This window comes from Aphelocoma coerulescens, chromosome 2, assembly GCF_041296385.1.
Source record: "Aphelocoma coerulescens isolate FSJ_1873_10779 chromosome 2, UR_Acoe_1.0, whole genome shotgun sequence".
NCBI classification, from domain to species: Eukaryota; Metazoa; Chordata; class Aves; order Passeriformes; family Corvidae; genus Aphelocoma; species Aphelocoma coerulescens.
Genome location: NC_091015.1, coordinates 39979035 through 40003934, shown reverse-complemented (window position 1 = coordinate 40003934; position 24900 = coordinate 39979035). Strand labels below are relative to the sequence as shown.

The window sequence follows — 24900 nt, the reverse complement described above, 5'->3', positions numbered from 1 at the left end:
TTGGGAAATTTTTGAGTGTTTTTTGGTTTCTTAATTTTTATTGTTTTTTTCCTTGTTGTGTCTTTCCTCCCCCAAATTTAGAGAAATTATTCATTAAGTTCATTTTGACTTCACAAGAGCACATTTTTAATTGTAAGAGTTTCCACAGATGGAATAGGATGGCTTTTGGCAAAAGTGTCTGTCTCTTAAGGAATTAATCTTTCTTATTTATGAAATAATTAGAAAAATGCGTTAGTATTTTATTTCTCCTATAAACCCTTACAAAGACAACACAACTTTTATTAGAACTGACGCTATCAGTGTTTTCCTGAAGCCATTTAAGATGTTAGTCAGTAGAATGAAAAGCATTATTTTTCACTCATTTGTCTGAAACCCAGAAATTAAATGGTCCCTAAATAAGTCAGTACCACTATTTATATAGTGTCTGTCTTTGACAGAACCATAGAATGGTTTGGATTGGATGGGGCCTTTAAGAACATCTAGTTGCAACTCCCCTGCCATGGGCAGGGACACTTTTCACTAGACCAGGTTGCTCAGAGTCCCATCCAGCCTGGCCTTGAACACGTCCAGGGATGGCATATCCACAACTTCTCTGGGCAACCTCTTCCAGTGCCCCACCACCCTCACAGTAAAGAATTTTTACCTAATAGAAACCTACTCTCAATTTGAAGCCATTACCCCTTTTCTTGTCTTACATGCTCTTGTAACAAGTCCCTCACCATCTGCCTTGTAGGCTCCCTTCAGGTCACAATGAGGTCATCCTAATTCAGTCCCCTTTTGTGACACCCTAAGAAATATGAAACTGTGAATACAATTGCAGATAATACATCATTACTAATTTAGTTTATTACAACACTTTTTTTTCTGGATAAAAAAAAAACACTCCTTCAAAAAAACCCCCAAAAAACCCCAAAAACCAAAACAAAAAACCCAAAGAAACAAATCTCCAGTATCCCTCCACACCCCAATCCAAAATACCACCAACCCTTACCAATTTTTCACCTTCATCACTGTAACTGTCAATTAGAGGTTTTCTTTCCAAAAGTTTAAAGATTCTTTGGGCTGACATTCGAGCTTTGCCATAGTCTGGTGCCAGGGAAGCAGACTGACCAACATTCATAGCTGCAAATATGACAGAAGAGAAGACTCTAAAAAGCAAAGGACAAAGCATGATTCATTCCAGGTAGAACAATGCATTCTTTTCCTACTGTTTTCTAGCATCTTTCTGTTATGATATTTTTGGAGCTCCTCACACTCCAAAATGTCATCCAGTATTAGGAAGATCAACTTGTTCCCAAAGCTACTTTAGAGCTGAACAATAGTATCATATCACTTCTCTTTGTAACAGCCTCTGCCTGGAAGGGAAGTCAAAGGGCAAAAGCTTCTCCACAGTAGGTGTGTTGAGCTTGCTGCTCACTCTTGCTGTTTTCCCTGCCCAAATATGTACCCTTCCCCAAAACAGCCCTTATACCCAAAGAACACTCCCAACCAGACTAAATTCCTGAATTCCCATGCCCCATTGCCTCTGTAATTTGATGAATTAATTTGCATGCATTGAAATCACTATCCTGTTTACTGATTCTGATTTTTTTACTTTTTTATGAAGTATACTTACATAAATACATTTTCAAAGTTGGTCAGACAATTAGCAATGAGCCATGCCCCAAATCTGAAGACTGCTGCATTAATAAAGTACTCTGAACACTGAGCTATTCCATAGGTAAATCCATAGAAAGGGGCTTTTTTCAGAGATTTTCTGATAAAAGAAGAAACTTTCCATAAATGACTTGTAAAAGAGAGACAGCAGACACTGGCTGGGGGATAGCCAGACTTCTGGAATAAAATTTTCAAGGAATCCAGCTCACCCCCAAAAACACAACAAATTGGCCCACAACACACACATTCACAAACAACCCTTGCCAGACCCTAAGAGCCCCTGGCCTCATGACACAGAGCTGGCCTTAGGACAGAAAGCAATGAAATCCTTGATCCACAGTTATGTTAAATTGAATCCCCTTCCTTTGCTTTTATAGCAGGGCAGGTCACTAGAGCAGTTTGTTAAAATGAAATAAGTTAATAACTGCCCCATATGACCCATTTTATTAAGAAAACAAGCAGGATCCAGCCTGGCCTAAGAGCTGCCTGTGGGCTTCCCCCAGCTCATCCCAATTCAGAGAGGGGACCTATTGCTGAGTATCCCCACAGGGATTCAGACTGTGATGCTACTTCTCAATCTGTCCCTCTGGAAAGGTTTCATTTTGTGTTGCTAATTGAACACACATCGAATCAGAGTCTGGAGAACTCTCTGCCCTCATTGTTTAGGGTGCTCTCTGAGGAAGAGGAAATCTTTCTAGTCTGAGCTGTACATCAGACCTGTGACAGTCCAAGCAAGCGTCCTGCCCAAATCCGGGCTCTTAGCAGTTCACCAGACCTTGAATTTTAACATTATTTTGGCTGAGGACAGATAATGCAATACATAATTTTCAATTCTTTTACATTAAAAACAATTTAGATTTTGGGCTATTTTATTTAAGTAAAATGGAGCTAGAAAAATGTTGCAGCTGTGGTGGTTCAAATGAATTTCATTGGAGACAAGTCAGTGGGACGTAGTGGATCAAACAAGGGAAACATACAAAGTTCTTTTCCAAGTTTCAAAATCATATGAGAGGAATAAACCTGGTATATGTTATAAGGGTGTGGTGGAACTGTCAGTTCTTAAGTGGTATCAGTGCAATACACTGAAATGGAGTGAACATATATCCTATATCGTAGGCAAACAATATTGTTTAACACATGCAGAGAATGCAGTTTATAAAGTGTTTGCATAATAAAAGACAAATCCTGCAATGTTTTTTTCGCTCTCCACTTAATGTATATAAAAATATAGAGACATACAAATTTTAAAGTTATATGAACAGCTATTGATATTCTTCCCAGTCTTTTGGGTATTGGATATTCCAAGAAAGGTATTTACAGTAAATATGAAAGACTGAAGTGTACTAAGAAAGAATTACTAAAGAGAAAAAAACCCACCTATATGTACGATTCAAACTAGAAATATATCTTTCATAAAATATTTCTTCCCTGGTCAGTGAAGCTACAGTTCTTATGTTTTCAACTGATTCTGTTGAAATCTAAACAAAGAGATTAAACAAATAACAGGTGATCCCTTACAACTGCAATCTACAACATATCTCCTGAACACTTGATTTCTTTTCTAGCATTTATTATTTTAGATCAGAAAGTGCTTGCTTAAGAGTAGGGATCAAGGTAAAGGAAAGTCCTGAGCAATGAAATTATTCAGCAGCTGTGTCTTCCCTAACCCATAGGTTGTGGCCCTCATTAATTAAACCCAATTTAATAAAATGGGAACAAACACTAGTCCTCTGGACACAGCTTGCTCTTTTTGCATGGACTACTTCCATCTCCTGGACGACCACTACCAGGTGAAAGAAGGCTGAAATTCTTGAGCACATTAATGGCTTGCCTTTATGACAGAATAAAAAGAAATCAATGTTGCAACACTTCTGGCTGCAGCAGAGGAGTGCAGAGCCCCATTGCTTGCCCTAGGCACAAGGTGCACCAGGGCAGGGGCTGCTTCTGCTGCAGCTGCCACTGCCCAGAAATCCACTATGGAGGCTTTCAAATGCATTTTTATAGCCCAACTTGCAGATGCTTTGTGTTACCTGTGTTTTGCTTTTCTTGAAGATACATAAACATTCCCCTCAATGCCCTTCATTTATCTTGGATAATTGAGTCAGCTATAATATAACTACAATGTTGTCCTTAAAAGTTATTTCACACCAGAACTCTGTAGTTAAAATTGAAGAACTTACTCTTCCAGCCTCTTCCAAAGCTTTTTGGTCTTCTGCAGCATGACCAGACATAGAGCTAGCACTCACAGCATTTGCACCAACAATAAAAGGAATGCAGGCCAGGATAAGCAAAGTCAGCTGCCAGCCATATACAAATGCAATAATGATGGCAGTTGTGAGGGTAAAGACAGTCATAGTCATCAGTGCAAGTCGGCTTCCAGTTGCCTAACAAAACCCCAGAAACCCCCCAAATATATGTCATTAGATTTTTCTTTTTGTTGCTCAAATTACCACTTCAAATTACTGTAGTCAAGGCCAACGGTTTGGCTGGTAAATGAAACCAGGCATAATCATGTGCTTGGACATCATGCACCAACTTCTATAACCATTCCTAGAGATTCCTCATACCTGCCAGCATTCAGGCCTTCAAGAGGTGTTTAATGAGAGTCGGATGTGACAGTTGTTTAATGAAATGTATCTGGCACTTCACATACTCCCCAAGGTAGAGAAAATTGTGACCACTGTAGGGCAAATTGGCAGTCAGATGTCCAGCATTAGGCAAGGAGGCCTTGGTTCTCACAGCAGCCATCCACTGAGACCCACCACACTAAGATGGTGAAAAATATTTGTCCTCAGCTTCTCACACTGCTGCACTTGGGGTTGGGTTCTTAGAGAAAAGAAATCTGAATTTGGCCACCCTGCAGAAATGTTTTATCTCAGCGGGATAATGAGTAGGAAATATTAACTCTGACTGAAGAATTCTCACCTCCTCCCAGCCTGTATAACCTTTTCATCAAAAACTTTTTAAAATGAGAGTTGATTAACATCCAGCATCCGGGTGGGCTCTGATCTTCAGAAAAAACTTCTGCAAACAGCCCTATGGAAATAGTTCATCTTCCAGAACTTGGCGTGATGGTAAAAACAGAAATCCTTGGGTGGGAAGCAAATATTCTTCTTTCTTTTGCCAAAGACTTTCCTGCCCTTAAAGGACTTTTCTGGTTCAATAAATTTAAAATATTAATAATTAAACCAATGCCAAGGTGAATTGTTGCCATATGTTCTAGGGGTTGCACGTAAAGATGGATTTGGAAACTTCAACCAGTGCAGCATGGGCATGATACTGACTTACTGACAACTCTGGCTCTCCAGAGAATGCAATAGCACTGGAGACCCATTCATGCCCTTAGTTGTTTTTTGAAGTTAGGGAACTGTGTGCACCCCTCCTTTTTACTGCCCTGACAGTTCATTGCCACTGAAGCAAACAAACTTTAGAAGATGAAAATGACTCAATTTTGTCAAACACTATTTTATCCCTGCAAGCCCATAATGAAGGAGGGGCAGAAAGGAACAAAAACCTATGGAGACTGAAAAATGTAGGGTTTAAAGGATTAGTGATGTACAAACATGAAGGGACAAAAAAGACACTAGTAAACTTCTCCCCACAAGTCCTGCAGTGTTTTTTTTTTTTCCCCCACAAAGAGATGGGAAGAAACAGAAATGTTTGGCAGATTGTCAAGTTCTGCTGATGAGGTGAGCAGTTGGAAGAACTGTGTAGAATTTGCCATATTCTCTTGTCAGTGTCCAGCGGCCACCTCTCCCATACCAGCTTCTTAAGTAGATCCCTAGAGATTCCTCATAGGTCATTGCCCTATGTGGGGTTTTTTAATTATGCTGGTCTATTTCTTACTGTTTGTGAAGTATATTTTGTGGCAATGAGAAGAATTCTCTTCACTGAGGTCAGTAAGGTTTTACACCATAACAGGGTTTAAAAACCTGGGGCCCAATGACTATGGTCCAAGCATATATGCAGAATTCACTTTGCATGGTGAAATGACCTACCAATTATTATATATTTAGCTTAAAGATTTGCAGGGAGGGACATGAAAGGTACGTGAACATCTACTGGATTTTTGATAGCTCTTGTAAATTATCATCTGGGAAACCATTTCCGATGTATCTGTAGCATGCTATGTAAATGCATATGCCAGTATGTGGGATAGATTTACTACTTTGTTTTCTGAAATAATCTTGGAGTTCCTTGCCAGTTGCAATTAATATTTGTAAGGAAAAAGATATTTTAAAAACACATAAAAGGATCAACATACGCCTTTAACTTGGGAAGCATCTGTAGCAAGACGAGTTAACAGAACACCAACAGCATTTTTCTGGTCGTCATACCATCCAATCTCCTTCAAGAAAAGACATTGATTTTTGTTTCAAAAAATTACATGAAAGTCCAAAAAAGTATGGCTGAGTATTCTTTCTCTGTAGTCATCATTTCCAAGTAAACTAAAAGAAAAAGCCTAAAAAGCATTGTTCTTTTGTGGACATCTAGTTGTTCATAATCAAAGTGTTATTGGCCACGATGTTTTCCTGAACATGCCTATTTAGAAACTTTTATTATAACCCCCACTTACTTAAAAATTCCTCAGGCCTGAAAAGATTAACTATTCTCTTACAAATTACCTATTCCATCAGCTATAGAATATCCTGAGTTGGAAGGGACCCAAAAGGATTTGTACCTACAGAATGGAAAGGAAGACTTTTTATTGCAAAGGCTGTGGTAGGGTTCTTTTTTCTTCCAATCACCAATTTACTTTCTTCTAGTCCCTTTCAGGTGTTTCTATGGAGACACAGGTTATTGTCTACACCCATTGCTCTCTTGATATCCTAACTGCCTCATTAGTACCTGCTGAAGTAATGCTCTGAAGGACAAAGAGCGCAGTCTCATTGTTAGCGTTTCCCCAGACTTCCCAAACATGAATCCCTGGGGGAGGAAAAAGAGTCACATTTTCTCATCTGATGCTGTTATTCTGTTTATAAATCTGCACAACAAAAGCAGTCACACCTACAACCCCTCCCTACAGTGAATATATATATCTTGGGGAAAAGCATCGTTCACATTCCTGAACCTGAAACTCAATTTTCTCACATGGCAAAGAAGGCATCTATATATTACATACTTGTATCATGACCCAAGCAAAGGGAGATTAAACTTCTCTGGTCAACCTTGCACACACAGACAACGGCACTACAAGATAAATCAGCCTGTCTAGTGACTGGCCTCCCCCCGATTGTGACCAGAGACATTCACTCACAGCAGTCATACCAATGGATTTTATGACACGGATATCAATGGGCACTAAGTGTTTCCTGCAAGATTTAAAGCAGTCATATGAGGACAGCAAATGATGGAATTTACTTGATGGTATGAAAAGCTCCATCTGCAATGGAAAGAGCAAGTCTGCTTCATACTTATTTTGGCAAGAGCCTATAGACTCTTACAGTCAGTGAGAAATGTCAGTATTAACTTTGACTTTAAGGCCAGACCCTCAACTTTGATTTAAATCATGCTGAATTAACATTGCCTTCAGTGGATTATTTAAACCAAGAGCAAATGTAGACATACGTCTTTAGGTAAACATTAACATTAAACCCACATATCCCAGGAAGACCCTGGCACTTCTGCATATTTTTGTAAGCTCTGATTGGTGTTTTACTTCTCAGATTGTGTTGATATGAGTTATACCTGCAGCCTGCTGGAGAATTCAGGGCTTTTAAAATTTTAGTGTAGTGACACTTACTTGGATTATGTATGCTGCTAAAATAATCACTCCAAGTAAAAGAAATATTAAAGAAAGCAGAACAGTGTTTTTACTCCTTTTTTCTGGATCTCTTTCTTGAAAAGCCTATGAAAAGAAAAAAACCACAAAAATGAGTACATAGACAAGTATCCCTTACACAAGCCAGCCTTCATCTCAAGAAGCTTGTCTACTTTAATTTATTCTAGCAAGTATCCTGGATCCTAAAATCAGTCTGCAGTCAATTTTCTGCTGAGGACCCAGTGGACACTCCAGCTTTCCATTTAACCTACATTGCGTTAATTTGTTCTCCCATATCCATCCATATTCCTCCTTTCCTCTGCTAGTCAGATGCAGTTCCACCATGCTCTGCTTCCAGAGAGTCCCTTCAACATTTTTCACTGGATATGTGGAAGTCAATCCCACTGAGAAACTTACATGGGAAGAACTGACTTGAGTGGTTGATCATGAGGAAAGCTCAGGACTGCAACCTCCAGTTGCAAAACAAACAAACAAACAAACCCAAACAAAACAAAAAACCAAAGACCACTAAAAAACACCCCCAAAAACCAAAACCCACAAGCAAAACAAAAAAAAACAACCCAAAAAACCACCACACCCACCCACCCCCCACAAAAAAAAAAAAAAAAAAAGAAGGAAAGACCCAAAAACTTACACCAATGATTTTTCCAAATATAACAGCAAATGCAGGATGGACAGCACCTATGACAGCGGCAGCAATCACTCCCAGCAGTACATAGAACCACTCAGGTTTGTTCAGAGCCAGGATTTTTAAGTAAGGCACAGCAGGGAGATTTTCTTCCTACGGCAAAAAGTTGCAAGTTTTCCTTGGAAAGTTGCAAAACATAAAATTCCCCAGACAGTGGGTGTTCATTAGGCTTTAAGCAGTGAACTGTCTTGGTAAAGTGCTGAAAGCCCTCTCTGTGCACTCAGATGAGGCAAACATGCTGGAGATTTACTGCTTTGCTGTTTCATATTCTAGAACATCAACTGCACTGTGAAAATTTGGGGACAAACAACTTAATAAAAGGCTAAGTCTTGAGAGAAGGGCCAGGACAGTTCACTGAAGTCAGATAGGGCTGGTCACCATGAATGGCAGCTAACATTTCAATCATTATAAAGAACTAAAAGTCTCACTGTTCAGAGCACAGAAGAGATCCCTCCAGTTCAGGAAAATGCCAGTGGGCTGGCCATAGAACAATTGGGTAGAGAGGTCATTTTTCTCTTTGGCAAACTATATCCAGTAAATCATTACCAAAACCAGGAAAGAGGCATGTGTTAGAGTCAGTTAGACTGCTTCTGCTTTGAAAGCACAAAAAATGTTCTGTCCTGCTTTACCACTTAAATAAAGTGCCTGTGCCTCCAAAAGGATATTTCTGAGAAAACATCTAATGAAGACATTAGAAAGGAGACAAAATATTAGTCAGGATTACAAGCAAGTTGCTCTTGCTTCCTGGTTATTTTATCCTGTGTTTCAGATGCTAATGAGGGTGGCTAAGCCTCAACTATAGAAGTGGGCTGATTTCTCTGAAATAATTACATCTGCTGGATGTTCAGCTTCATTTTTTTCTGAATGGGATGAATATTGTATTCTTGAGCATGAACACCCACTACTTCCTCTAAGGTCTCAAACAGTATTAATATACAGCCAAAAAGTATCTTTTGAAGTTACATGACTTTTTTATATGATAGTGGGGATGAATCCAGTTCCTTTGTGCTATTTGAGTATTCATTAGATGGAAGATATATTTTAGTGAGGAGGACTATCTGTAGATAAAAAATATATTAAGGCTTTCATAAATACTTTAAATTGTCAGATTATTTATTACAGATGGTATCCTAGTTTCCATAGATTTAGAAGGATTCATGTTTTTACTTTGGAATTTATATTTCTTTACTTCAAGGGTCCTGAAATCAGGTAAAAACCCCAAACCTAAACAAAAACCCAAGCAACCTCAATATACCAAACAACTCTTCCAAAACGTTTCATGAAAAGAACCCAAAATCTGCAGTTAAAGTACTACAAAACAGAAAACAAAATCAAGTCCCTGTTGAGCTGCTTAGATAAAGTCTGATCCATAATGCACTACAACTCGGCTCTATTGCTACCAGCAAGTTTTACTCAACTTTGACAAAACAAACTCCTTTTTCTAAAACCTGAACTTCCTATGTGACTTTTATTGATGTATGACATGAGTCAACTAAGTTATTTTATCTGTAAAAACCCTGCAGAACTGAAGCACATACTAAAACAGAGAGAGCAATGGTGCTTTTAGTGGGAATGCTCTTCAAAATGTTCGGGTTTTGATTCTTTTTTCTTCTGCTTGACATAAATGTAGTATGATACTCCGAGGTGCCTTCAGTTTGGGTTTTCAGGGATTACATCATCCAGCAGTATTTGCAACAGTAAGTACCAGGAAGTAAAGAATCTTGCAAATGAAATCTCACAACTAGTTTTAGTTAGATAGAATTAAAACATCAACACTACTGAAATAATAATTGTACGAAGCATGACAAATCAATAGCAAAAGTTTTTTCCAGTTCCACACTGACTCAGTAGTGTTAAAATGAAGGTCTTTGTTAAGACAAATGATTATCCCCAGATGCTCAGTCTGGTGAGTACTGACTGCAGTGGCACCAGAGTAAAAGTTGCACGGCATCCAACTCTCTAAAAGTAATCCAGGTTATGTGTTTTTTGTTTATGCTTACATCTTATCGTTGAAATTCAAAACTGAAGTTCTAATACCAACCTCCACCTCCATTTTTTTCTTCTTTTTTCCAAAAGGATTTTTAGATGAACTCCTCTTGCTCTTATATCTGCTAGATCTTCTTCGAATGTTGCCTCTTCCTGAGATCACAGATCCTTCAAAATTATTTTGAAGAGTCAGCTCTTCCACAGGATTTATGTTTTCCTCATATTCCTCAGCTTCTGTGACTTCACTATCTTCTGATGTGCCATAATCTTGAACATCATTGCTACAACCCTAGTGAGAATTCAGGATATACAGTTAAGGCATTTTAAACAGAAAGAAGGAAAAGTAGTTCTTTTCCTCATGAATACTGCTGTTTCAGTTGTGTAACTACTGTTGTCTATAGACCATATATATTTCAGTCTGCAATGGCAGAACAGAAGAGTATTTGATTCTGATTTTTTCCCCTTTTTTCTTTAAAGAAGCCGATGGAATCCACCAGGAATCTAACACCTCTGTGGTTATGCCATAATTATACAGTCTGTGCCTTAAACTCACTTATGTTTTTGACATATTGGATTGCATAAATATGAAACACTTAAAGGTAAAACCCCCAAGGATTCCAAGCCTGTGTCTGTGCCCAGACTAGAATAACTGAGCAGCTGCCAGCTGGACAATATGCAGGAACCAGAGAGAGAAAATGGCTCCACCCACCATCATTTGACAACTCTGTGAAATGGAGAAAGAAAGTAAATAAATTTGCCCTTACCTGCTGCATTACAAGGGAATAGTAGACTCCTTTCTGCAACATCAGTTCACTGTGTGTCCCTTGTTCAACCACGATGCCTTTCTCAAATCCAGCAATAGTGTCAGCAGTCCTGATGGTAGACAGTCTGTGAGCAATCACAATGGTGGTACGTCCAGCCCGAGCCTTACAGAAACACACAAAACCCAGTTACAATTATTATGTGCAAGAAAATAGGACAGAAATAAAACAAAGTTATTCCAGTCATTTTTAACATGAAGTAAATCAAAACTTCAAAAATAATTCTCTTTTAAAAGCAAAGATGACTTTTTTTCCTGGTTTCATGTCCTTGTTTAGCAGTCCAAGGACAGTTTTGTCTGACTAATTTAGGTAGAGAAAGCCACATTAATCTTTTTAGACAAGCAACAGGTATTAAAGACCATAATGAAAGTTTATTTGTTATTTGACTTTTTATAAAACTTGAACTGTTTGAGCTAAAGTTGCAACAAAATGTTTCCTTGTGCATGCAAACACAAGGGGGAAATGCTGTGAGAATAGTTAGATCTTTCTGAAGGGAAAGCTAGGATAGCAAATATATAAAGAGCAGATTTTTTTCTTTATATACTGTAATTTTTGGAGGTACAGCATCAGCATAATTTCATACAAGACTTAACAGGAAAGAACAGAAGAGCAAACTGGCATCAAAAATGGATTTTGGCCACTCCCTTTTGAAACAAGCTGATTTGACAATAATCCTGCTGGGATTTGGCAGGAAGAGCTGCTGAAGTCTCAGTCGGCAGGTTATGTGTTCCACCCCTCTCCAGCTCCCTCATGCAGACCAGTGGCACACACAGCCCTCATGCAGCAAATGACCACAGGCCAGCCTGTGACTGCTGGAGAGGCTGGCTTCCCTCCTCCCTGATGCCTGGAGCAGATGGTGACTTGAAGGCAGGACAAGAGATCCAAGGGGACCTCATGCAACAAAGATGTTCTGTGGTCCTGGAACCTGCTGGAAGTTTCTTGCTACAGAAGCTGTGCATCGTATGGGCACAGGAACAGGGGCATGAAGAAGATGATGGCATCTGCAGTAGAGGACTGCTTCCATGGAGATTTGAACTCGTCCCCTACACCTGCCATTCAGTTCTCATGGACCTGATGCAAGTCACTCACGGCCTGTCACAGCAGGTCTGCCACAGTGTGGTTTTTATGCCTCTGTCCTAATGCACAAAGCCTTGACCAGTGTAGCTGGGAGCTGTGATCAGAACTAGCAAAATGCTTTAAAAGATGTAAAGTTATCTGAAAAACAGCTGGCTACAAGCAGCTGCACGTGAATGCCCAGAAACAGTGAGCATTCATGAGATTAGTATCTCTGCTCCTCAGCTGTAAAAATAATGAACAATATTAGCACCACTTTTTCCACTCAGGGATGTTAAAAAGCAAATTGGAAATCCCATTAGGGGACTACACTGATGGACATCAAAAAGCTGTGAAAAGATGACTAACTTATGATTCAGGGCTCATTTTGGTGTGTTCTGAGAACATGAAGAAGGATGAGAAAGAGTCCACTTAATTGAGTGACCTCCCTCTGTTATGCACTAAATGAAGCAACAACCTTCTGGAAAAGCTAAGTACTTCATTATAAAATTAAAAAAAAAACGACCAAAGACACAGAAGAAAGCTAAATTACATCTAAAGCAGCAATCTTTTAGGGTTTAAGTCTGTATCAATTATATGATTGATATAGAAATTAGATTATATGAATATTATTTTTGCATCTACATGTTACCTTAATACTAATATCACTAGAATGACATGAATATAATAAACAAGTGCACTTTACCTCAGATTTAAACTGACTAGCAAGTGAAGATGACAAAGTCTGTATTTCCCTTGAGCCATACTAGTAATTCATATCTCTCTGCATAACTACAGAAATGAAAGGCAGATTTTTTCACCTCATTCTAAAAAATACATTAAAATAGATATTAGACAAAAGAAAACACATTCAAGCCCAACCATGAAGTTCTTTTTCAATCAAAGCCTATGGGTTCCACTATATGTTGATGGAAACTGCTGATGAAGGTGGGCTGTGAGGAAGGTATTGTGTACTGATCACAGGCATGGGTACAAATTCTGACATCTCTGCTCTGCAGCAGTGCTCACCCTAGAGCTGTGGGGCTGCTAAAAGCAGGAAAAGAATGCAAATGGCTAAATCCCAAGAGCTTTCTGAAAATTATGAAGCAACTATTCAATAAGGAACAAATACTAGGAATATCAGTAAAAGAAACATACTTTTCTATTAATCTACCTGGGAAGGGCCATTTTGTCCTCATATCTTGCCTTGATAAGATGCAATCAATATTTGACCAGCAAATGAACAATTATGATTTGAGAAAGGGAGTGCAGGAGACCTAAGTTTCAGTTCCACATGTCTAAGTGTCTTCGTAATAAGTAATAATGCAAAACCAAAACCCGTAAACAAATAAACATGATTTTCAATTAAATTTTTGATAGTTCAAACTCCCTGTTAAAACATTGAAATTGAGCATCCATCCAAATTTTATGTTCCAATGTCCTTGATTCTGATGGAAACCTGCACTGAAAATTGTACGTTAATTTTTCTTAAGCACGTTTCACCTTTTCATGGAAGCTGCTAGCTTCATTAACATGAGTCTTACCTTATCAAGAGCTGCTTGCACTATGGATTCACTCTGAGTATCTAATGCAGATGTAGCTTCATCCAGAAGAAGAATCTTGGGATTTCTTGCTAGGGCACGGGCAATAGCTATTCGCTGCTTCTGTCCTCCACTCAGCTGAGCCCCTCTTTCACCCACCATGGTGTTAAATTTCTGAGAAAGGAGAGAACAGAACAGAAGCTGAGACATCTCAAATCCTCATTTCTCAGTGCAACCCTAACTACTCACCTTCTAGAAGATGTAGCTTCTTCCAGATGACTTGAGCACATGCAGAGCAAGCATGGAAGGACATCCATCCGACTGGCCCTTAGCCAAGCCCTCCCACCCCCACCACATATGGTACCTGCCAAACTTTGAACACATGGTTCTTTAAAGACTCAATCTTTACTGCTCACTCAGTGCTCCAAACCCTGGGGTTTCTCAAGACAAGCCTGTAACAGGCATCTCTATATTTTCTGATTATTGCCTACCTTTCCAAGAGGGTTGGAGTGATAGGAACACAGCAGAAATGTGCCTCCTCTGAATCTGAGACACCCCCCTTGGAGCCATGGTTTGGTTCCTACTGACTATATCACTTACTGCAAAGTGGCAAGTCTCAAAGTCCAGTGTAGTTTTTTATTAAACAGCTATATAAGAGTAAATATGATAAAATAACTCTTCCTGAGAAAAAGGAACCTTGGAACAGACTGACAAGCTAGAAATGGCACATTCTTGAGGGGTGGGGGTCAAGCTCTCTAAAGGAGTAAAAGGATTTGAAATCAAATCCCAGGTGGGCACTTTCCCCCATTTTTTTAACTTCAGGAAAGAAGGGAAGAACATACTATCCATTTATGAGGATGTGTTTAGAATGATTGACCTTGCTTCCCACACTCATCCTGAAAGGAGTAAGGCACCTACTGCTAAGAGAGGGCTCAAAGCCAGGAATCTCAGGCAGAGGGAGGGCTCAAGCTTCTAGCCGCTAAGAAGGGTCTTAGCTCAGGCCATACTTATTTCTTCCACTCCCCCCACTTCCTGTGAATGTACAGACAGCTTTGGATTTTGTACAAAGGGCTTTGGATTTCTCATTCTTCTTTTTAAAAGCCCAACTCTTCCCTGCCTCCTGAGATGGGTAAGAATGGCAATACAGCTGTGAAGCTTCCTTTCTCTTGAGTTAAGACGTTGACATTTTTTCCCAGACTTCAGCACAAGTCCTTTGAGAGCAACCAAAGGCACAATAATCTAGTTGAAAAACTCTCTAAACTGAAATCTGCTGGAGGCAATAAGTATATTTTGAGAAGTTGTAGTATAACTTGGATTCCCATGCTCTGCCTCTCAGAAACAGGACACCAGCCTAAATGGACCTTTCATTCTTACACTCAAAATAAGTTCATGAACTTACATCAGGGAGTCTAGATATAAAGTCAAAAGCATTGGCTTCCTTGGCTGCTCGCTCAATTTCAGCATCAGAGATGTCTTCTCTGCCATAGCGAATGTTCTCAGCTATTGTGGTTGCAAACAAAACAGGCTCTTGGCTCACAATGCCAATATTTTCCCGTAGCCACTTTGTGTTAAGGGTCCGAATATCCCGACCATCTAAGGTAATCTGAGAGGAAAAGAGTGTGTCAAAGAAGTCAAGGAAATGTACTCTGTTCATAATAAAGCAATTAATTACTATTACTTGACTGAAGTATCAGCTAGAAGGTCAAGAAAAAAAAAATTAGCCTCTTTAATAGAAAACTATGTTGGGGGAGAAGCTACAACAGCAGTTTTTCCATCCACTGCACAAGCTGGAAAATGATGAGGAGCAACATAAACAGAGAAGACATCATGGGCTTTTATTTTTTTGTGTTCCCCCAATAACCATCCTATCTGAGCTGGCTTAAGAATTTTCCAGCTTCCTTGGACACTTTTTATGTGATTCTCATGTCCTGATGCCAGTTTGCTGTCTTCACAGTTGTGGCTACACAATTGTCTCTGTGGCTGTGCTTTACACCAGATCAAAGAGAGTTCAATTTGACTAAGAGGAAAGGGAAAGTTATTTTTAACCTAGATAATTTGCAGTGTGGTCATATGAACATTGGCACTGACAGAGCAAAATGAGGTATGGGGGCAGGAATGAACAGCCACAGAAACATTAAGTTTAAGAAACTGTGTTGATAACAGCTGTCTTGATACCTTATATACTGATAGTTCAATTTTTAATATTTGAAATGTTTGCCTACTTTCAACTAGCAGTAGCAACTATTAAGTAGGATCCTTCAAATATCAAGAATAAAAAGCACATTTTCTTAAAAACACATTGTTTCTTTTGTCTCAATTTTTTGCTTTGGAAATTTCTGGTAGGAAGTATTTACCATTTACTAACTGGATTTAGTGTTTAGTGGTAAAACACATACAGTGTGTAACGATGGAAACTTTTGCTGTGGGTTAACAGTGAAAAACAAGCCAAGAAAACAACCATTTAAAAAAGGGAAACTCTCTCCAGGTTTTAGCTTACATTCAATGAAAAGGAAGTGAAATACAGCAGAACATTGTTGGGCTATGCTTTGCTTAAAAAGTTTAGAGAATTTTAAAAGCAAACTATTGATAACAATTATTTTAAATTCAGATCTTGCAGTATATTCAAAGACTTGTGGCATTTGCTATGTGTGACAGAGTACTGTAAGAAGGAACAGAATAGTGAAGTCAAACCAACAAGAGAGGATCATTCATCTGAAATTGAAATTGTGGAAATATGAACTATGCAGATATGTGCTCAAATTCAGTCAAGATAAAAACCAAGGCTCAGTCAATATGGGAAACTCATGCATGTTCTAATAGCTCTGACTGTTTACAGTTCTCTTTCAGACACTCACTTCTCCCTGGTCAGGATCATAGAATCTCTGCAGCAACTGAACAGTAGTGCTTTTTCCACAGCCACTGGCACCAACTAAAGCAATGGTCTTCCCAGTTTGAACTTTCAAGTTTAGACCTTTGAGGATCTGTGAATAAATAAAATATTTATACACCTTAGTTTAACAAGTTTGATTAGAGAACAGCCTGTCAAGGTAACTGTAGCTATTGCTACCAAGGCAGTAGTGAGGGCCACAGTCTGAAGGTATGGCAACATCAATAAGTTAATTGTACCTGGGAATATCCTGGAGCCCTGACAGGGAAAAGACTGCACCCTATGCTTGTGAAATGTATTAGCCTTCAAAACAGGATGGCTGCATGCAACCTGCCTTTTGGGAATGGTCCCTGGATCCTCCTGCCTACCAAACCAAGCCTGGGAATTTTTTGAGAAGATTGATAACTGGAACAGGCCAAGTTCATGCCAAGAAACATTTTAAGAGTTCCCTTGCATAGACCATTGCATTCCAGTGCCTGGGAAAATTCCCCAGCACACTCAAACTAATATAGACACAGGCACAGTACTCCAAACTTGATAGCTCATTTTCCCCAACTTGTGTGGTCTGGTAGCAGGCTTGGGGTCTTATATTCTGCTGCTGTCCTCCATTTTCCATGGCATAATTATGAATCTCACAGAAAATTATTTTTCAGGTGCTAAAGGATGTCACTAAGAAACAAGCCTGCTTTCTTCTATTTTTAAAATATAAATGGCTGTTTTGACAAGGTAAAACTGCTGGAAAGCCCTTAATAAACCCCATTCTTTATTGTTAACAGCCTCAGCAGCCTGGGGAGTAGTTATAGATTAATGATATCTTTGTTGCTATTTTCACATTTAGAGAACATTTTACCTCAAAAGATGTCCGTGCCATTACAAGTAATGCTGTGTAGTTGCCAAAATACTTGGCTGCTATGGGAACTCTCCTTGTTTATACCAGGCTGATTTATAAGTTTGCCTACACATGTTTTTGCAATGAGAGATTAAAATAGTTGCAATATTCTTCTCCTCTCCCTGTATTACATCCACCCAGTTTTATATCTCCAGGAAGCTGATATCCCGGTGCCTGCATTTTCAAGAATGAACTATATTCTAGATATCATAATACCTCCAGATACAAATAATCTTTACCACATACTAGGCTATTTCTAACTCTCTTTCATCAAGCAAGGTATTAAATCTAAAGATCAAAACTAACAATGACTATAGTCCTTAGGTCTCTTCGAATTGGTTTAACCTGAACAAGGAAGATTATGCTGTGTTGCATCAATTGCTTGAGAGATTCTGGGTAACTTCTACACAGCTTTGCTGAATTATTTTGGCTCTATTAAATAACATTGATGCTCTCAGTAGGGAGAGATGCTGACTCAGATTTGGGAAAGATGAGAAATATGTCTTTTTTCCCTGCCATTTGGTGTGCTGGCCCATAACACAACTCCTCAGCCTGAAAAGGATTTTTAGGAAGAAAGATAAAGACTCTGCTCTGTCCCTTCAGTGATAGAAGATACATTGTACAAAATTCAGTTAAGGAGAAAGCCCAGCTCTGAGTTTGCCCTCCAGCTGTCCCAATGTCCTGGAAACAGACTTGATGCACAGTGGGACAGACCTCAGATGTCTGAGTTGTGAAAAGCCACCTGAAGAAACAGCCATAGAGGAATAAACCTTCCCATTCTCACCACTAGATCAGCATGTCAAGCTGTTAATTGTTGACATTTGAAATATGTTTCTACCTTTTTCTTCAAGTAAGAAACAACAGCAGCAAATTACTTTTCCTTTTACCTTTATCAAGGTGTTCAAAAGATTATAAAAGAATATGGAAAAGAGGTCAAATCAGCTGTATCACCACAAAAGTAATCACCATAAAATGATGTATACAGGACACTAATGGAAACAAAACTAGCAAAGAACAGGGACAACAGTTTATTGAACAGCAATTTTAACATATGCCCAAAACAATGTTTGACTTCCAAATGTACATTTAGGATGATAAGTTTCAGTACATTTGATAGCATATTCTTGTAAAGTCTATCTCTGATAATTTTTCGCACAGGATATCAAAACTCCAAAGAGGCAAGAAACTGGAAAAAAGTAACTTTCTGGTTTAACTGCTTAAAGACTGGAAGCCTTAATGAAAGATTTTGAAAAATCTTATTTGATTTATCAAAGTTCTTGTTCACAGAAATTCAGACTAGGAGCAAGACATGTTAGATTTTTCCTGCAGAAGAGAACGAGATAGACCATGACAGTAGATCTAGAGCTTTGTCTTTGTGCATTACTGAAGGAAAAGCTATGCCACATCCCCCAAATTAGGAATGCATTTTGCAAAAAAGAATAACAAGATTAGACAATATGGACATAGGCTGAGGAATTTCAGTACAGTAATCCAAACAGAACACTTACTTTAACATCAGGTCTGGAAGGGTAACTGAAATGGATATTTCTGAATTCAATTTGTCCTATGAGTTTGTCTGGCTTGTAACCCTCCTTAGAACTGCTATCTATGAGCCGTTTCTGGAAAGAGGTTTGTAAAATAAATTGGTGGTTATTTCACTTTTGCAGCCATTATTTTTGCTACATATATTGTTCTTTACTTTCTCAGCTCCTGGTTTACACTGCAGTACATCATTGCAGAACTGCTGCATTTTACTTGCAGGATAGTGAATACAGGGGAGCATCAAACTGTGAATTCTACTTTGACAAATACAGTAGATTTTCAAATGCAACAAAATCCATAGCAGAAAATCTGTAATTTCAGAACTTAACTGCACTCTCTTGAAGCCAAAACAGTGGCCCTCAGTAATCTGCATAGGAGGATTTTATACTCACATTGAGAAGAATGAGGTAACCATTTCTCCATGAACTTTTTAGTCCTGCTTTAAAATATTTTATACACACAGATATACAATTGCTGCATAACACAGCAAGACCAGGAAAATAATGAGTAAAACCTTTTTTATAGCAACATCAGCATTACAGATTATTATAACTTTCAATAGCAATATTAATCCCCTCTTCACCAGCTCCCCCTCCCCAATAAACCCCATATCAGCTGAATTTGTGAATACATGCATTTTTAAAAATTAGAATAATGCCATACTACTTTCCCACTGGAGCTGAATGTCTAATATTAGAGAAAAACCTCAACCATATATCTCAGACACATCAGGTTTTCCAGCTTTCAGTGTAACAAATAAAGAGGCTGGGGTTTTTTTGATGAATGAAAATATTATGTGTTTCTGTGGTAAACATCTACAAAGTTGATGATTTGGGAGCTTTAGAGCACTTTTGTGACATTTCTCAAGGGGAAAAAAAAAAAGGAGGGGGAGTGCAAGTTAAGTTGGTTGAAAGGCTTCTATTCTATGTACTTAGATGTTTACCTTATTGATAATCTTATATACTTCATAGGCAGCCCCACGTGCATTAGCCACACTCTCCAGGTTGGGAGCTGCCTGGCCCAGGGAGAAAGCTCCAACAAGCACAGAGAAGAACACCTGTGGGAGATGGAGAGCAGCATTGCAATTAATGATTACAGTCACCAGCACCCACATGTGCTCTAGAAAGACTTCACCACCAGCTCTAGGTTATTCATCGCACCTTACAAAGAGTCCAAGACAATCAAACTTATTATATCAAAAGCTAGACAAGATGAGTACCTTTCTATTGTTTTATACTAAGTGAGTCTCTAACAGCTGATTTAGCAAGCACATGGCAGAAAACAGAGACACCACTTGCATAACTTTCCCTGAAGATACAGAACATTTTTCAAAGCTGCATTGCTGTACTTACAATTAACACACGGCCAATGTCATAATGTGGATCCTCAGCAGTGAGCTTGGTCCCATACCAAAATGCAAGGGCATAGGATCCAAAGATGAAAAATTGTGAAACACCTAGACATGTGTTAGTGGTAATGGATTTTTTCATTCCAACACGTTTAGCCATCTCTAAGTTAGCATCATATCTGAAAGTGGGTAAGGAAAGCATTAATTTGACAAGTACCACATGCCATTCTGGTTATTTCCCAGTTCCCTATTTTTAATTAACAGGATTTGTTTAAGCAAAACAACTAAAATCTGAAAGAGAATACAGATTTTTTTTTTTTTTTACAGAGGACTATTAGGGATGTAATTAATTTGAATAAATATGCTCTGACATATGCTGACAATATTGGCATACTGTTACGGAAGACATTCAGAAAACAATAACAATTAAGCATCATGATTTAGTTATCATAATGGAAGACACAACAGCACTCTTGAATCCATTGCTTCCATTAATCCTGAAAGGAAATCTTGAAAAGGTTTTAGCCACCTTGTCTACCAGAGGTAAAGTTTAGTCTTCCACATTTAAAAAAAGCAAGATCAGAATAAAAGCCCCAAACAACCCCAGGCACTAGGGAAGGAGATAAATGAGAGCTCCCTCTGACTGCAGAATTGTTCTCTTACTGTCCATTCTGGGATGTTAAATATCTTTCCCATAGGTCAGTTTACTGATTAACATATAGGAAACCAATGGACACAGATGGTCAGCGTAGAGACTGATGAGTTCAGTGAGAGAATTATTTCTTCTAAGGATGGTTCAAATTAATTAATTCATCTATAGTTTTCAGCAAATAGCTTTCATTTACTCAAGCTTACTATGCAAAGTGTAGCCTAGGAATAGTGTAGCTCTCTACTTGCAAGCAACATGGCCAGCAGCTTGCACTCTTTTTCCAAAGCATATTTTCTATAAAATACTACCCCATTGTATGAAGACATGCAATTCATTCAGCTGGGAAACAACCTTAAAAAACTGCATTAATTTTGTTCATGTAAATTTCTAAGATGCCACCAGTGCTGTATTTGTTAGTCAAAAATATTGAAATATTTTGACTTGATTGTGCTGTTAAAACCAAGCCCTATATCTGACTCAGCAGCATCATAGGTCTTCCAGGGAAAGGGGGTACTGGATTTAAGTAGTGTGATAAATACATATGATTACTCAAATACAGAGAAAAAGCCAACTCCCAGCCAGAAACTAAAGATGACTGAAGATCCCTTTCACAAATAAACTTTTGCAGTCAGTGGAGGCACTGTGCAGTGAAAGGATGCTTTTCCTTACCCTCGGTTCAGCATTCAAGAGCTGTGTAGGAGTCACAATCCGCTGTCTGAAAAATGCACTCCCTGGTAGGAGTTTGTCCCTAGTGGAAGATGTCCTAGGAAAGCCACTATGTTTGTGCGGGGTTTTTTACATGAAATAGAGGTAGAGCTGTGGAAGAGGCTGACTGGTCAGTCATAAAAAGGAAAGGCCTTACTCAGGTTTTAGTTATTTTGTCTTTAGACAAAGTAGTTTGAAACAGCTCCTGTCATTTAATTTTCAGACACTGGTAATTGTAGAAGATGGGGAGGAGGGGTGACAAATGATCTCGGTCATCTTAGGGCTTTTTTTGCCTTTACTGTGCAAGCAGTCTTAATACTGTTGTATCTTAAGAACAAATCCCAGTTTGTTCTATAAGATAGTCAGAGCTCAGTCCCTGGCAGCAAGTGGAGGAACAGGCTGTAGGACCCTAAGCTAGGGCTGACACCACCTTAAAAATTTTGCACAAGACCAAGGCAAATATGAGTTGAAAAAGATAGAGTTTCATGAAGCATATGAATCAGGTCATCTGGTTTGCCTTTCCCAACTGCATGGAATCAGCGACCCCTTGTATTTGTATACAAAAATTTATTTATGCTTGTTGAGTTATCTGACATGCATATCAATAAGTTTGTGGTGAGCTGCAATCCTTTCACCTTTTATGTGTGACTAGGGCCAACATTGGGCAACTACACGATAATTTGCAAATCATTAAAGTTGCAAATCACTGTAAAAGCCAATGGCACGATTCTACTCAAGGCTGCTATCCAGCGCAGTTTAAAAATAAGCTCAGTAATCAAAGATCAGAGCAGTAGCCCAAGTGCTCTAGAAGATAAGCAACTGATTGCATGCTTTGTTGCATCTGACTCATAGATGAAGATAACCTTCCCACCACTTTCACATTCAGTTCAACTCCAGATCTCAGTCAAAGGAGAAATTTTCATCTATGCTGCAGTGACAACACAAAGTAGCCTATATTTACTGATTAGGTCTATTTGTACATCTTTGTTTTCAGGTGTTTTGTCCACTTACAAAAAGACAAAATGACACTGAGGGGAAAGACAAAATGACACTAAGGAGAATCTCATCCCTCTGGCCCTCCAAAGCAAAAAATATCATCACAAAACAAATCCACAACTAAATCCCCTTTCCATATTTTAAATACAATTATTCATTTAAAAAACCTACTTCTCTAATGCCTTTTGCTGTCCATTGAAAGCCACAACAGTCCTGATTGCTGTCAAAATTTCTTCTGCCACAGCTCCTGCTTTTGCATAAGCAGACAGCTCTTTAGCAGTGAGGGATGCCAGGAGCTGAAAAGTTGAAAAACATCTGTTATTGCAGCCTACTGAAAGAATACACACACTGTCTTGGTGAATAAGAACAATCACACAAGGTGCACAAGATCAGACTTTAGTAAAATGGGGGTCAACTCCTCCCCATACCCTGAATTTCCCTCAAATAGACTTCAATTTATCATCATCTCCTTATTACGGTCAAAGGCTACACAAATATCAGGTGAACTTCCTGACCAATCCACTTTCCTCCCAAGCTGAGGACAGCCTACAAACTACACTAGGAAGAGTGGAAGGAGGTGTGCCATAGCTGCTCTGGAGAGTGTCTGAGGTGTTCAGACTGTAGAACACCAGCAGATACTGAAGTAAGAAAGTCAATCACATGGCAGCCTATAACATTATTTTTCTTAGCTTATTTGTAATGCTTCAGATAGCAAAAACCCCACAGAATCATATATAAATAGCCACTCAGGAGTATGAGCCACACATTAATGCAGCTAAACAGTGAATAAGGGGAAAAAGTTTTCCTATCTGAAAGGGAAACCTCTCCAGCCATTTCACTGATTTATATCACTTTGGTTTTCAGCAGCTGTATGTATCTGTATAGACCTCCTCTGTACACAGCATGAAACTCGGTAGATTACTTGCAAGATATGTGATATATGCATGTGCAGATGGAAAGAGGCTGAAAGGTATTTTTGCTAGGAGGGAAAAGCAAGGGCTTCCCCAATGCTTGCCATGAGGAAATTTCTGTGCCAGAAAGATGCTCTGATGCAGATTACCCTCCTGTCACATGGCATGAAGACAGGATATGCAGACAGAAGGAACATGACTTACAAGTGTGTGCTTGGGAACCCAAAGAAAGGCTACAGAAGGAGCAGAAATCAAAGTAAGCGTGCGGCCAACCCCCCAACTTAGAAACCACATTGGGTTTCTCCCATTCTCTCCCCCTTTCCTGTGCATAAGAGTTAAATGGTTTTCTGGTTTCTTTGTTTATGAATCCCCACACACTTACAGTTGACCAAACTGCTGTTGATGCAGCAAGAAGTGGGCTGACTGACATAACCACCAGTGTCAGCTTCCAGCCGTAGATGAATCCTATAATAAGCCCTGACACAAACGTGGAAAAAAACTGCAGGAATATACTGATCTTGTCTCCGATGCCTTCACGGATGGTGTTGATGTCACTTTAAATAACAATAATAAAAAAAAGACTTGTTAGCTTAAAATGCCTCTCCTTGTGAGTCCCTCCCCCTTCTTTTCGTGCTGTGTTTTCTCATGTCAGAAGCTTTGCCATTTCCTAACTGACACAGGGAAATTTCTAACCACAGCTACTGAACTGTACCATTAGGCTCTTCTGTGGCCAAAACACAGCAGAAACCTCCTATTTTTAAGGACTCATTTTCTGTATTCTCAACATTCTCTGCTGTTTCTATGCCACGTCACTAGGTCACAAATGACCTAGTTTCCTCATCTGGCATCCAAATGGAGCAATATAAGTAAACAATCAAGCAGCTTCTTCACCCAACATGACCATCTCTAAATGATTTCTTCTGCTCAGCTCTCTGATGCATTTTATGTTCTTAATTTTTGCTACTGGCTCAGATGAAGAACTACCTCCATTCCATCATTCTATTATTTGGAATAGCCTCCATTTTTCATACAAATTTTCTTCCCTATTTTCTCTTTCCAGAACATACAGATATTAGAGTTGATAGTGGTTTCATTTAAGCTTCTTGTACACATTTCAGCACAGAACTGTGTCCCTGTGTCCAAAGCTACTATAAAATCCAGAAAAAATATTTAAAAAAATATAGTGTTCACATATATGATCCCATAGCACATGGACATTACAGTCCTCATCCCTAGATCTATTTAAGTTTATGGAAAAACTCCAAAGACTTTAACTGGCTAGATAGAATACTGCCTGAGATTGGACTGGATGCAAGTACAAGCTCATTTCCATTTAATTGCTTTCAGTGTTCATAAATTAGGTGAAGACAGCAGAGCTGTTTATTTAACCCTGGCTGACAGGTACTTCATGGACTTTAGAAAGCCAATGTCAGGCAGTTCATGGAA

At 38.9% G+C, this 24900-nt stretch overlaps 1 protein-coding gene across 9 annotated transcripts in view; it reads right to left on the bottom strand.

Annotated features, from left to right (window-relative positions):
- Positions 1-24900, bottom strand: part of ABCB5 (ATP binding cassette subfamily B member 5) — a 50170-nt gene that overhangs the window by 5255 nt on the left and 20015 nt on the right. For 5 of the 9 annotated variants that reach the window (XM_069007088.1, XM_069007087.1, XM_069007090.1 and 2 more), the window contains 18 exons: positions 23837-24008; positions 22715-22839; positions 20198-20372; positions 19789-19902; positions 18812-18922; positions 16383-16508; positions 14927-15130; positions 13531-13701; positions 10877-11038; positions 10168-10401; positions 8073-8219; positions 7400-7504; positions 6505-6582; positions 5921-6004; positions 3837-4040; positions 3034-3134; positions 1616-1756; positions 992-1148 (listed from right to left, as the gene is read on the bottom strand). In XM_069007088.1, the coding sequence (XP_068863189.1) occupies positions 992-1148; positions 1616-1756; positions 3034-3134; positions 3837-4040; positions 5921-6004; positions 6505-6582; positions 7400-7504; positions 8073-8219; positions 10168-10401; positions 10877-11038; positions 13531-13701; positions 14927-15130; positions 16383-16508; positions 18812-18922; positions 19789-19902; positions 20198-20372; positions 22715-22839; positions 23837-24008 (2611 nt within the window). Of the gene's footprint in view, positions 1-991; positions 1149-1615; positions 1757-3033; positions 3135-3836; positions 4041-5920; positions 6005-6504; positions 6583-7399; positions 7505-8072; positions 8220-10167; positions 10402-10876; positions 11039-13530; positions 13702-14926; positions 15131-16382; positions 16509-18811; positions 18923-19788; positions 19903-20197; positions 20373-22714; positions 22840-23836; positions 24009-24900 lie in introns of those variants that run through there. The other 4 variants (XR_011148998.1, XM_069007089.1, XR_011149000.1 and 1 more) reach the window with 4 other exon arrangements.